At 37.0% G+C, this 14,375-nt stretch overlaps 1 protein-coding gene across 17 annotated transcripts in view; it reads right to left on the bottom strand.

The window, feature by feature from the left end:
• The window catches only part of TRIP12 (thyroid hormone receptor interactor 12), a 140,957-nt gene that overhangs the window by 65,967 nt on the left and 60,615 nt on the right, over positions 1 to 14,375 (bottom strand). For all 17 annotated transcript variants that reach the window (XM_032857420.1, XM_032857422.1, XM_032857428.1 and 14 more), the window contains one exon: positions 1,553 to 1,658. In XM_032857420.1, the coding sequence (XP_032713311.1) occupies positions 1,553 to 1,658 (106 nt within the window). The remainder of the gene's footprint in view (positions 1 to 1,552; positions 1,659 to 14,375) is intronic.

A 14,375-nucleotide genomic window follows, 5' to 3' on the forward strand; every position in this document is an offset into this window, starting at 1 on the left:
ATGTAATAATTTCACGTATGCTAAGACAGTGGTCGTGAGGAGGAGGAAGGCAGGCAGAAGACAACGATGGGACACTAGATTACCTGACTTCACATCAACTTAAAATTAATTTCGACCACAGTGAATTTGGTTTATATCTCGGATTATCAACTCTGGGGAAGCCAGATTCAAATCTAGCCCCAAACTTTTGGCTCTCAGGGTTCTCATAAAATTATTGCCGAGAACCCACAGAAGCAAACAGGTATACTAACTCCAGATATTTTATTTTTACTTTTTTAAGATTTTTTAAAAATTTTATTTATTTGACAGAGATCACAAGTAGCAGAAAGGCAGGCAGAGAGAGCAGAGGAAGCAGGCTCCCTGCTGAGCAGGGAACCCGATGCGGGGCTCGATCCCAGGACCCTGGGATCATGACCTGAGCCTAAGGCAGAGGCTTTAACCCACTGAGCCACCCAGGCGCCTCTACTAACTCCAGATATTTTAAATGGCATTTTAAACAATCCAGATAGAACCAGAAAATAAGTGAAAAAGTAGAGATTTAAGTGCCACGAGTCCTTTTCTTATGACTTGACTTGCAATTAGTTACTCTGTTTCATTGTGTCACTACCATATTTGTCACCAAGAGAGGTCATTGTGGCTCATCTTAGAGGAGAAACAACAGAAGAGTTCAAACCTTCCAGTTCACCTGAGAGTAGGGAAAAGGCAAACTGGAACCATTCGCCCTCATCACTGTTATCTGGGCACATTTAGAAGAACAAACTACATATAAAAGAGAAGTCCTACCCAACTGCCAATAACTAGCTGCACAAAGGCATTTGAGCAACTGACCATGCGTGAAAAGGTGAGGAAATTGTTAAGAAAAAAAAAATGTTGACCGAATATTCTCAATCAGTTAATACAAGAATGTGAAATAACACACTGTATCATATCAAAGGTAGCTGATTTTCTGAAAATGAGATCCAAACCAGCAACTGGGAAAATGGGAACTGAAGACATGAAAGCAGACACATGACACCCACGTTCCTCCGCGAGGGGTAGGTGTTGTAATACAAAATGAAAACGAGGTACATCTCTCCCCTGATCCATTAAACTCAAGTGATGCCAGCACTCTGAGAAACTAATTAGGCAATATTACAACCATTAAAACGGGCATCCCTTTTGGTCCATTAATCACACTATTGGGAAATTTAGCTACCTCTGAAAAATAACCCCAATCTGCATTAAGATGCTCATTAGAGATTTACTGGCCAACTGGAACTCTGAAAACAATGTAATGTCCAATAGCTGGCAGTGACTCTGTGAAAATAACATAGCAACAGAAGAAATGGTAGCGGGTAAGAGTGCTATTAAAAAACTGCATGATTAATACTGAGCAAAAACATGTACATCAACACTGGGGAAGAATTCAATTATACTGGATAAGTTTCTTTACTACTCAATATTCAAGTGAAAATTTCAGTAATTTTTGAAAACTCAGAAAGGGAAGGATTCTAATGAAAGTTGAACAGAAGATAACAAACTGGCTCGTAAACTGGAAAAACCAATGTGTTACCTGGCACTAGCACAGGAGCCCGTGGTCTTTTGGCGTGTGCTCCGCCTCAAACTGGGGAGCTCAGCAGGTGGGGATTCACTGCGCTTCTTGGTAGATTTTCTTAAACCTATACACGTGAAATGCAAAAGTGCATTTTTTTTAAAAAGAAGTTATCATAAAGTAAAAATTACACAGTTCTTCAGGTCAAAAATCTATTGCATCTTCCACAGGCTCTCTAGCACTCTGCTAGGTTTCTGTGGCAGGGCGCCTTTACTTACCCAATCCACCCTGGCAAGGTTAATATGGAACTTGGCGTTCCCCGTCATGATAAACTTGGCAAACGCCACTTGGGTTCAACCTTGACTCGAACTATCCCACACCGTTAATGACAGTCGTCCTCCTCTCATACCATTCCCTTTAATCATTCCTATCATCTCTACTCCTCCACTAATAAAGCCAAGACTTTTTTTTTTTTAATTTACTATATATTTCAGGATCTTCCTAAATTTAACAAATGTCCTATTTTTCATTTTCATTCATTAGCACATTAACATTGTCTTTAAGCTGTCTCTTTCATCTAGTTTATATAAAATTCATCAATTAAGACTATGAAAGAACAAAATACTTTCTTTTCTTCACACCACCCCATCAGCAAGGAAAACATACTTGAGGTGAAGGTTATGAGAATGTCCAATATACAGATAACTGGATAATTAAGGGGAAAAGTCATACATGTACACCTTACATGTTATTCTGGAAGCTAAAACCGGTTTCTTCATAGAGTTCACAGATTCTAAAAACGTACAGCAATTAAGTCTATTACTATTTCATAAACAATGCAGAGGCCATCAACCATCATTCACCCTCCCACTCGCCCAATGTTACTGTACATGATAATATACTGGGTGATGTGTTCTATCTACACAAAGACTTCTAACAGTGAAAGGTGTCCAAGTGAAAAAGCTTACTTCCAGAACTACGGTGTCCCCTTAAAAAGTGAGCGTTTCCTTTTTCAGACACTAATTACACAGTAATAACAATTCTCTGGGTCACTTGTTACCCCACACCCAGGAACTTTTTTGTTTTTAAAGATTTTATTTCTTTGAGAGAGGACAAACGGGAGGGACAGGTTGCAGCAATGGGAGAGGGAGAAGCAGACACCCGATACGATGCACAGGGAGCCCAAAGTGGGTCTTGATCCGAGGACCCTGAGGATCATGACCTAAGCCAAAGGCAGATGCTTAACCTACTGAGAGACCCAGGTGCTCTCTGTCCCACAGAACTTTTAACCATTTTACTGCTTCAAAGCGAAATAGAAGAAATTCCTTACTCTTGATTTTGTTAAAAACACCAGTAAAAGGTATGGGTAAGAGGTGGTAAAAAAGATTCTAGACATCTTCCTGACCCTTTAGACAGTAAATTTTAAACTTAAGTTCATTCAACTTGGGATGGTCCCTGTATTATATATACATAATGAAAGCTGCTAAGTGAAAAACACACTATTAAGGAGTCTTTAAATACCGAACAGAAACTTATAGTTCATAGCTTCTTTAGAAGACAAAAATCTGCCTTCAGACAGGCATTACCATTCAGAAATCTGAACCACACCTTCCGGCCTTTCCCCACCCACCCCAAAAGTAAATTTTGGGAAAGGTTTATCTAGACTCCTCAAACTGGCATAAAAGGAACAAAAATCAAACTTTAAGGGGGAAAGATATCGGCCTAAAGGTTTCTTAAATTTCAATTCTGCTTTTAGATTGATTTACTACACAGTTTATCACCAGAATTACTTAATGTGATCCCAAATCAATGCCTGATACCCCACGTGATTTTATCTTTGTCTGGACACATACACATCCTGTCACCTGAAAGATAAATATGGCATGCAGACAGATTATAGGACGAGCTTAATATGTTCAACTAACTGGCATCACTATTTTTTAATATCTGAAGAATTCTGAAGTTATTTTATGTTCCAAAAAACATTAAATTATACTTACCTATTTGAATTGTTCAAGAGTTAGAATAGCTTTAAAAACAATTCATAGAAAAAACCGTGAGTGCGTGTTACATTAAAACACTCGACAATGTTCTCACCTATAAAGCACTTTAAAAACCCCTGTATTGTTGTCACGAATATTAGTTTATGTGACACTTAGCTAAATGTCTTCACACATACCATGACACGGTATTGGACACTAGCAAAAATGTTTATACCTATTCAGTGACATTCAAAATAGAATACCCAACTAAACATACTGTGGGCTCCTGCCATACTACTTATTAGGGGACAGTATACATTTTGACCAAACTTCTATTCTTGCACTATTCATATACTATTTTACACTTCAGTACTTAACTTTCTTTAAAACAATTTCATTCAAGGGGCGCCTGGGTGGCTCAGTTGGTTAAGCGACTGCTTCTCCCTCTGACCTCCCCTCTCATGCTCTAATAAATAAATAAAATCTTTTAAAAAAATAAAAAATAATAAAAAATAAAACAATTTCATTCAAATGTCATTTCCTTATGATAAAATATACTCACTTTAAATATATGAAGCTCAATATGGAGTTGAACAAATATACTGACCCGTATAACCAACACCACCACAATCAGGTCAGGACCACTGCCATCACTTCGTGCCCCTCCCAGTTGATCCCCTCACCCACACTTCATGCCTCTGGAAATCACTGGTCTATCTGTCGTTCTTGCCTCTTCTAGAATTTCATGCGAATGGGAGTCATACAGTGTTCTGGAGATTTCATGTTGCTGCAGAGATTCACAGTCCATTCCTTTCTAGCATGGAGTATTCCTTTGAATGGATGTGCCACAGTCTCTGTCTACTGTTGGTGTTAAAACTAAGAGAAATATACTAAATAAATTACAGAAAAATAGAGGGCACCTGGGTGGCACAGTCAAGTATGAGTCTAGCTCGTTGTTTCAGCTCAGGCAGTGATCTCCGGGTATGGAGATCGAGCCCCGCACTGAGCTCTGCACTCAATGCTAGAGACGCTCTCCCCCTCTCCCTCCGCCCCGCCCCACTGTACTCTCTCTCTGGAATAAATAAATAAATCTTAAAAAATAAACAAAGAGCAGGACCGAGGAGAACCAAAACAACAAAGTAGATCAAAAATATTTTTAACTGCTATTATAATCATGCTGCAATGTAAAATGACTAGCAGACTATCTGACATGACTCCAATTAGCTTGATAAACTGGGAGACATAAGCCCAAATATTTTGTTTTCTGAAAGGCAATCCCATGATAAAGGAGCTTCTACATGTCATGTTCTATAGTGGAAAACAGGTTTCCCTATTTGTAACACTACCTGAAGCAAGGATGGGAAATAAAACTAGCTCTTCTACATGTATATCTGCTCCAAAAACTGGAACAGGGAAACACCAAACATGTGGTAAAGAGTGGTAATTACTAACTTATCAGTATTTCTAAGTAAGTCAAGTCAAACGTTGGAAGAACTCAACACATTCTTCCGAAGTCTAAAACATTCTTTAGGAGATTACAAATGTCAAACTTTCTGGGAGCAAGCTCTGCCTAGAGAATGGGGCGAGGTTAACCTTCTTTTGGCCGTTCAGCTGCCGATGCCAGAACATACTATATTCGTGATTTTAGACTGGCTCTAGTTTTCAAAAGCACTTCCAGATACAAAGTTATGATAATTCTTACTTTTCAGACATAAAACTATTAACTGACTTGCTTAAAGGTACATACCCCAGACAAACCACTCAATTCTTCACTTTATTTTAAAGCAGAACAGGGGCTACTACATTGTCAATATACTTATGGCCAAAGTTAAAACTGGGCCTTACAAGTTCAATTAGAAAACCTTAAAACTTCATGTAAAAACACTGTAGTTTTGTAGAATCAGAATGTATCTCCTCCCATTCTACTGGTCAAGTAAGGTTATTTCAATAAAAGAGAAAACAATGTAAGCAGAAACCAACAACCTCACTGAAAACGAATTAAAATTCACATGCACGAGAACGCAGGCACACATGCGCGTGTGCATACACACATAGAGGCATTAATGTAGCAATAACTGCATTTATCATTTGTTTTTATGAGGCCACTCTGAGAAGCATCCAGAATAGCCCTGGTCAGATTAATATACTAATGTCTAATGTGTAATGAAGTCAGGTATAAATGTAGACATACTTTCACCAAAGCTCTTGACATTATTTTGATATTAAGAATATATGCTCTTGTTCCTATATATATTCTGATCATCTTTATTCCTGTGGATAAAAGTGAAACTGTAAGTTAGTACTATTCTCTTAAAAGTCTGAATTGCTTTGTTCCTCTACAGCGTATCTATGTCTTACCTTTTTATCTTTTTCTTGGAACAAGTGTTCCTAACCCACAACTAACTTGCTCCAAGTTCAGGGTTTCCTCTTTTATAAAAACATTAGTACTTTTACAAAGTTAGGACATACAAAATGTGAAATAACTAAATCTCTTATGTATCCACTTGTAAGCTCGAATTTCCTTTTTTTTTTACATTTAGTTTTTTTTTTTTCTTTTTCTTTTCAGCATAACAGAATTCATTGTTTTTGCACCACATCCAGTGCTCCATGCAATACATGCCCTCCTTGATACCTACCACCTGGCTCCCCCAACCTCCCACCCTCCGCCCCTTGAAAACCCTCAGGTTGTTTTTCAGAGTCCATAGTCTCTCATGGTTCGCCTCCCCTTCTAATTTCCCTCAACTCCCTTCTCTTCTCCATCTCCCTATGTCCTCCATGTTATTTGTTATGCTCCACAAATAAGTGAAACCATATGATAATTGACTCTCTCTGCTTGATTTATTTCACTCAGCATAATCTCTAAGCTCGGATTTCTAAAATATAACATCTGAAAAGAATGAACAACTGAGGGTCTTAGAAACTATTTTCTTAACTAATACAAAGATAGGTATGATTGTGGTGCTACTTATAGTGATTTTTCTTCTCTACTTCAAATTTTTAAATGTGTTACTCTTTGCATTACATTACTGTGAAATGACTCCAATTTTGTAATTTGCAGCAAGAATGAGCACTAGTAACATGATCTGCCTACCTCAGCAAAAGAGTAACCAGAGGTAGGACAATATCAATCCTAGAAAGATACGGTTTTCACTATTAATTCCACTAAATTACTTTAAAAGTAAGAATAATTAGATAATACATATTCACAGCCAGGCTTTTATTCTATTTTTAATTCTTTCACGAATTAAATGAGGATGCTAATCTTTGATATGGTATATCCACATAGTCCCAAATAAAAATACAGCCCTCTATGATAAAATAATTTAACAATGCAATAATTAAACATTCTAGTTTCTTAAAGAGTCCTTATGTTACATAGTGAAAATAAATCTAAATGTCAATTTACTGGAAAGGTTGTTTGAAAATCAAGTGAGATGGGGAAGAGATTGATCTAACACTTTTATTCAGCGAATAATGACTGAATTCAACTATATGAATGTTTTGTTTTCCAACTTACATATTCATTTCAAAGTGACCTTCAAAAATGATCAAGTAGGGGCTCCTGGGTGGCTCAGTCAGTTAAGCATCTGCCTTCAGCTCACGTCATGATCCCAGGGCCCTGGGATCAAGACCCATGTAAACAGGGGGCCCACGTCTCCCTCTCCTCCCCTTTTATGCTCTCTTGCTATCTCTCTCTCTAATAATAAAATCTTTTAAAATAAATTAACAAATAAATATCATCAAGTAGACATCTATTGTATAATACCCAGGAACCCTTGTTCTAAACACCCTTTCTGTTTTGTTTTTTTAAATTCTTTTGAGAACTCTCTCCTACTCCTTTCTTTGTGTGATCCTGATGGAAGTACCATTCACAGTACACTCCCATTATATGAGTGGGACTCAAACAGGCCAGACTACTTCCATCATAGTCAGTTACAACTCTGCCTCCAAAAAAGTGATTTGCTCAAGGATAGGCATATGCTCCAAAGATATCAGGAACTTCCTTAAAATTTAATACATAAATGACTGGATAGCATCTTTGGAGAGGAGAGGGGATGGTGTTGAGAGTCATAACATAGGTCTGGGACTGACAGTATCATCTTTTTTGAACTCCTGGACCCACTCAAACCTGAAGCTAGCCAATCTATTGGCTTTACCAGTCCTATGAACAGACCAGTATTTATGTGTATGATACATATCAGATAATACATACCATATAATATATATCTTATATAATATACAATTATATTAAATTTTTGTTTCTAAGGTAGGTATTGACAAACTGCAGCTTGTGGGCCAAATTCCAACTGGCAACTTGTTTTTGTACATCCCACTAGCTAAGAATGGTTTTTACATTTTACGGAGTTGTTAAAAAAAAGAAAATGTAATAAAAACTGTATGTGGTAGTAAAACTTAAAATACTATATGGACCTTTAAAAAAATTGGTAATTATTGAGCTGGACTTTGAAAAGAAAAAGAAAGAACAGTAATGGACTCACCTAAGTTTCAAAAACCAGTTAAAATTAAAAAAAAAAAAAAAATTTGTCCAAAACAAAATACAAACAAAATTCCTTGTATTTTAGGAAGAAAAATAAGACCTAAGCTAAACAGTATCTCATTTTCAAGTACTAATTTTTCTAGAACTAGTTATCTTGATTTTTTTTTTGTTACAATTTTTGCTAAACTCCCGCAGATAACAAATACATCTCCTTTTTAAAACGGTACAGTAGACAAACCAATGAATAAGGTACACAAACCAGTTACTTTAAACAACGGTATTCAAAACTGCTACAATTCATTTACATTTAAAGGTATCAGAGGATGATTAGGACTGGTTTTTGGGGGGAGTTGGGGGGAGGATTGAGTTTTGAAATGCAAATCCCCAATTTGTTTATAAATTCTAAAAAGCTATCAAATGGGACGCCCGGGTAGCTCAGTCGGTCAGTAAGCATCTGCCTTTAGCTCAGGTCATGATTCCAGAATCCAGGGATCTGAATCCATGCTCCACGGGAAGTCTGCTTGTCCCTCTCCCTCTGACCACCTCCCTGACCCCTGCGCTTCTGCTCTGTCCTGGTCACACTCTCTCATAAGTAAAATCTTTAAAATAAATAAACAGAAATAAAAGATAAAAAGATATCAATTATCCATTTATTTACATGCTGAGTCTGTTTCAAAAGGTATTCAGAATGACTTGTTTATTCTTCATAAAAGGGAAAAAATGCACCAAATAACGTGAGTACTATCACACATGAAGAGTTCAATTTAGAATCATGCAATGGGGACATTCTGCCACAGGACAAAGTAGACCCAATAAAAAGAATTAATTAACAGTGGGAATATTTTAAAGTAACTTGATCTTGATTCCTTCAGCCAAAACAGAATCATGAGAACCTGGTATAACTTGGGGTTGCTGTGTACCTATTTTCAGTATATACATCCTTATTAATGGTTACTCTGCCAAAATAAATTCACAAAATGGAAAGTAACCTAGCATATAAAGAGGGATCACAGATGTTTATTTTAAAATCATTCAGTAACAAAAAAATGTGTAGGTGACAGTAAGGTAAATCCCAAATGGGATTTTTTAAGCCAAGTTTTTATTTTCTAGCCAATGCAGAGCAATTTCATGCATTGATCTGGCAATACAAATTAAACACATTAGAAAGGTACAAAGATATTCATCTAAGCATCTAAGCATTACTTTTAATAATGATACTGGAAAAGAGCTAAATGTCCAATCATAGGGAATGGTTAAGTAAAGAGCAGTATGGTAATAAAAACTGCAGGAATGCAGTTTTGGCTAATAAGTATATGAACAGACTAGCATTTTACATTACTAGTGGGAATATAAATTCATATACTTCTGTAGGCAATTTCAAAATATACATCAATATTTTAAAAGAGCATAACCAGAAACCTAACAAGGAGATAATGATGTAAATTACAGAGCTCTAGTCAATTAAAAAAATTCAGAACAAAGTAAATGCCCATTTATTGAGAATGAGCTAAATTAGGATACATCCATTCACAGCCATTCAAATGATAGAACTCACAGTTCTTTTGAAAGGAAAAAGGTCTAGTGTTAAGCAAATAAAGCACTTCGGTTTCTACAGACCTAAAACAGGGATACTACCTCATCCTGTTGTCATGAGGATAAAATTTAGTGTGTGTTACATGTTTAGCACAGAGTGTGGCTTACAACGGGCCCTCTACTGTCGTGGAGAGCAAGAGCCAACTTTTGAAGAAATATGTGCACATACATGACAAAGTGTGTGCCTTCTAGTTAAAGACAGATAACTGGACACACATATATTCATTTCTGTCCTCTCCAGAAACTCCACTAAACCAGCATTAAAAGAATCTGAGGCATAAATCCACAAAGATGAGAAGAATGGAAGAGATTACTATCACAACTATCACAACACAATTTTACAAGATGGGAAGCAGAAATCCCAGCACTAGAAATTCCAGAAAACTAAGATAAATTACTAATGAGAATGACACTCAGAATCCTACAAAGTTCAGGAATTGATGGTACCAGGTACCTCTGAGAGGACTCTGAAATAAAACTGAGGATTGGTTGATAGGCTGTTTATGAAGCAGTCAGATCTCCAGCTCCCCTCCCCCACTTGCACAGCTGGGTAACTGTCTCACTGCTGACCCAGCAAAACACAAGACCTCTATTCTTTACAAAGTATAAAATAAAGAAATTCTCAATTAAAGCACACAGCTGTATCTAGGTGTGCCACAGCAAAATGAGAGAAGAGGAGGAGGGATCAAGTATGAACCGACAGATAAAATGACAGAGGGCCTCTTTCCTAGGCCTCTTTTCCTGCTCAACCCCCAGACTTTGGTCAGTTTGGCTTTTACCTCTGGCAGGAGTGTGAATAAATCTTCTCTGTGGAATTGCACCAAAGAAAAAGATCTAAAAATAATGACATTTTGTAATGACTAGCCCAAACAGATCACTAGAGAATGGATTTCAGTGAAATCTCCTCTATGTGCTCAGAGCTTACAAATTAAGTGTTGGTGGACCAAAAATCTGAGTATGAGAAAACCACCAGGAAATACCAAAACCTGAGGAAAATTCCCAATATGAAAATCAAAACCAAATCAACCTCCCTCCCCCCCCCCGCCCAAAAAACTTCATGAGAACTGTGTAAGAAAACTCACCATTAAGGTCCTCAAAAAAAGAAATGTATACATAATAAAAAGGAAGTAAGAACAAAACAACCTCTTGAAAATAAAAACAAGAGAGCCAACAGAAAAAAAGAAAAAAAATCAATAGAAAGGTTGGAAGAAGTTGAAGAAATCTACCAGAAAGTAGAAGAAAAAAGCAAAGCCAGAATGAAAACATCAGAACTTTCCAAGAGGACAATCATCCAAAATAATAGGAATCTAAGAAAGAGAAAAGAAACAAGGATACAGTGAACAACTGTCCTGGTCGGCTTACTTCTAACCATGGTTTTAAGGCTGAGTCCTGAGTCTGGGGGAATGCCTCAGACCCAAGGGAAACCAGGACTGTTGGTTACCCTAACAAGAAATGAGACCAAACTCACAGCTGTGGCAATACCATGACATGTCTAAATAACGGAGGTAAGGATAAAGATCTACAAGCGTCTAGAAGAACGGGTTATACATACAACAGATCAGGAATCAGAATGTCTCTAGTAATGAAAGCTTAAAAATAAGGTGACTCTTCAAAATTTTTAAGAACAATTTCTAGCCCAGCACTCTATATCCAATCAAACAAGTACCAAGGTTGTGTATTTTCAGACAGTCAAAATCTGAAAATAATGAAAAGGCTTTTAAAAATCTCATAAGCGTTTTTTCTTAGAAAGCAAGTGGAAGAAGATATATTCCATCACAACAAAACAGTGAACTGGGGAAAGACAATGCGGGATCTGGAAACAGAAAGCTAAACAAAAGACTGAAGAAAATGCCCAAGCTATATAAATAAAAGCTGTGAAGCAGGCATAAATGAGAGGCCATCCAGAGGCCTTATTTCTTCAGGACTATTTAACAAAAACCAAGTAGAGAGCTTGAGAAAAAATTTAGACTGTAAAAGAGTTTGGAGTAATAGGTTCACAGAAAAGGAAAAACATCAACAAAGTAATTATTTAAATCAAGAAATACAAAAACATAAAAAACCAAAACCAAAAACAAAAACATGTGAGCAAAGAATCCTTCCGACGTGACACTGTAAATGGCATTTATGTGTCCATACACACATCGGGTGGGCACTGATCATGCCCGGGGAGAGGGGAAGTGTATACAGTACATGCTCGGTGGGTACAGAGGTGCGGTGACTCCTTCATAACAGGCAGGCGATAGTCCTTAACTGAAAAAACCCAAGCAATAAACATACAAGCACACGCTCTATATACATGGAAATAAATACCAAAATAACCAGCCCTGGGGAACAGCAATGTGGTGGAAAGACTGCTGTTTTTTAAAACTTATATGTAACTTTAGTAAAATGTAATTTGGCTAAATTAATTCTTATTCTGAACTGGTATACAAAAATACATACCATGATAATTTAAAATTTGCAATGGAAAATAAAAGCTTTCTTTGGGATGCTTGAGTAGTGCAGTTGGTTGAGATAGATTTGATTTTGGCTCAGATCCATGACATCAAGCCCCACATCGGGCTCCATGCACAGTGGGGTCTGCTTCTCTCTCTCTCTCTCCCCACCCCCTGCACGTACTCTAAAGTAACTAAATCTTTAAAAAATAATAATGTGAAAACTTAAAAAACAACAACAACAACAACAAAGCCTTCTTAACTCTTTGGCTGATGATACTTGCTTCCATTCACTGTTCTTTTTGAATTTGGCAACTCCCTTTTCTAAATTTTTAAAGCCTCAAAATTATTAGGAATCAGTAATTTTTCAGACCACATACATATTAAATTAGAGCTTTAAGTTGCTAATTATTTTCACAGCTGTCTTACAATACAGAGAACTCTCAACACTGAATCCTTTTCCCTTTAAGCTCCTCAGCCAACACCTCATGAGGTGAAAGGTAATTTAATCATTTAGATGACCCTTTAAGACTCTAGGTGAAATCAAGTTTTTAACTCTTAAATTCTCTCCTGCTCAACACATTCTTATTTCTTCCCACCATGCTAGGGATGCAAAAAAACAGGTCTCTGTCTCAGACTAGTGATAAGAGTCCTAATCTCAGCCGAAATACCTTCCCAGAATTCTGCATCTGCCTGATTCTTGTCTAGTTCTAATAATGGCCACAGGCTGCATTCAAGTCACCAGAAGAGCATGAAACTCAAGCTGGAAACAAGCTGGTAAGTACTGCTGACTAGGTTATTAATAATGTGTGCATGATGTCCACTTAAATAATGAGAGGAGACCAGATCTATAAATAGACACAGAGACTAGAAATATAGAGTTCTATAAAGGCCCAGATTTTGATCACACTTTCTTGTATTTCTAGGCCATCCATCACCTTCTACTATTCAGACACTACATACTCTGAAAGTCATACTACTTCAAGATTAGCTTTCTTTTAAGTAAGATTAGCAAATTAGACCTTGAAGCCATATGAATTATAAAAACATTTTAAAATACATTAAAATATAAAAATATTTTCAAAACTCACTTGTATCATCATACTGCTGGACTACTTTTACATTTATGCTATACAAATTTCTGAAAATGTTTACTTATGCTAAACACAAAGCAAGAATAATTTCTTAAATGCGTATTAAAAATTGTCACATAAAAATTTTTTTTAAAAGATTATAAAAAAATAAATAAATAAAAATTGTCACATAACACTATCCCCTCTGGGGTATCCTCAAAATTTCTATCAACTGATACAGTGTGACCCCTGTCATAGAGCTATTTTGATCAGTTGCAGCTGGCAAGCCGTAAGGCTTTAGGAAACACATCTCAAAAGTAGCGGTTTCGCTAGTTCTCCTACCAGCCCTAATTCTGACCAGGAACTCGTTCATCAGTCTGTTAACAGTTGCCAAAACAGCACACTGGGAAAGATCTTCTTGCTTAAGTATCCTGACTAAATGTATTCTATCATTTCCCAGAGGTTCCTTGGACTACTGCTGTCTCCCAAGATGATCATGCCAATCTGTAAAATACTATTAAGCAGAAGTTACCATAAGATTTCTCACAGCCTTCAATGTGTTAATGTAATCCTAAATCTCCTCCAGTAGTTATCTGACTATGGGAAATGAGTTTTCATGAAGTATCATATAAGTACCATTACTCCTACAATTTGGAAACAATTTTTATCCCCCATGAAGCTTTACTGAGCAACCGTTCATCAGTGATTCTTTACCTGAGAAAACATATCATATTCTAATTAATAGGTTCACTGATTCTTAGAAGTTGAAGAAAACAGACAATCAATCAATTTGGAATGCTTTTTATCTCACGAAGTAGCCAAATCCATTTTTTGGATAACATACAGATTCTGGTTCCACGAGATACACTAATCATAAATCTGCCCGTCAACCTCTACCCACTGAATCTAATCATGCCCCATGTCTTGCTGGAGGGCGGACATTTCCTCATGCGTAAAGAGCCCTTCAAATATATGACAATAGCTCTCAAGTCACCATTATATGTGAGTACATTAATTATACAAAGTTACTTTCACATACTTTTATTTATGTTTCCCAAAGATGAATTATTATTACTATTTTACAAGTAAGATCCGGGATTACGCTGCATGGTTTGCCCAACTTCGCAAAACTATGAAGTTCTACAACTTCTGGGGTGCCTGGGTGGTTCAGTCAGTTGGGCATCTGCCTTGGACTCAGGTCATTGTCCTGGGGTCCTGGGATCAAGCCCCACCCCACATCGAGCCCTGCACTGAGCTCTCTGC

The sequence above is a fragment of the Lontra canadensis genome, unplaced genomic scaffold (assembly GCF_010015895.1).
Source record: "Lontra canadensis isolate GAN:19392208 unplaced genomic scaffold, GSC_riverotter_1.0 scaffold13, whole genome shotgun sequence".
NCBI classification, from domain to species: Eukaryota; Metazoa; Chordata; class Mammalia; order Carnivora; family Mustelidae; genus Lontra; species Lontra canadensis.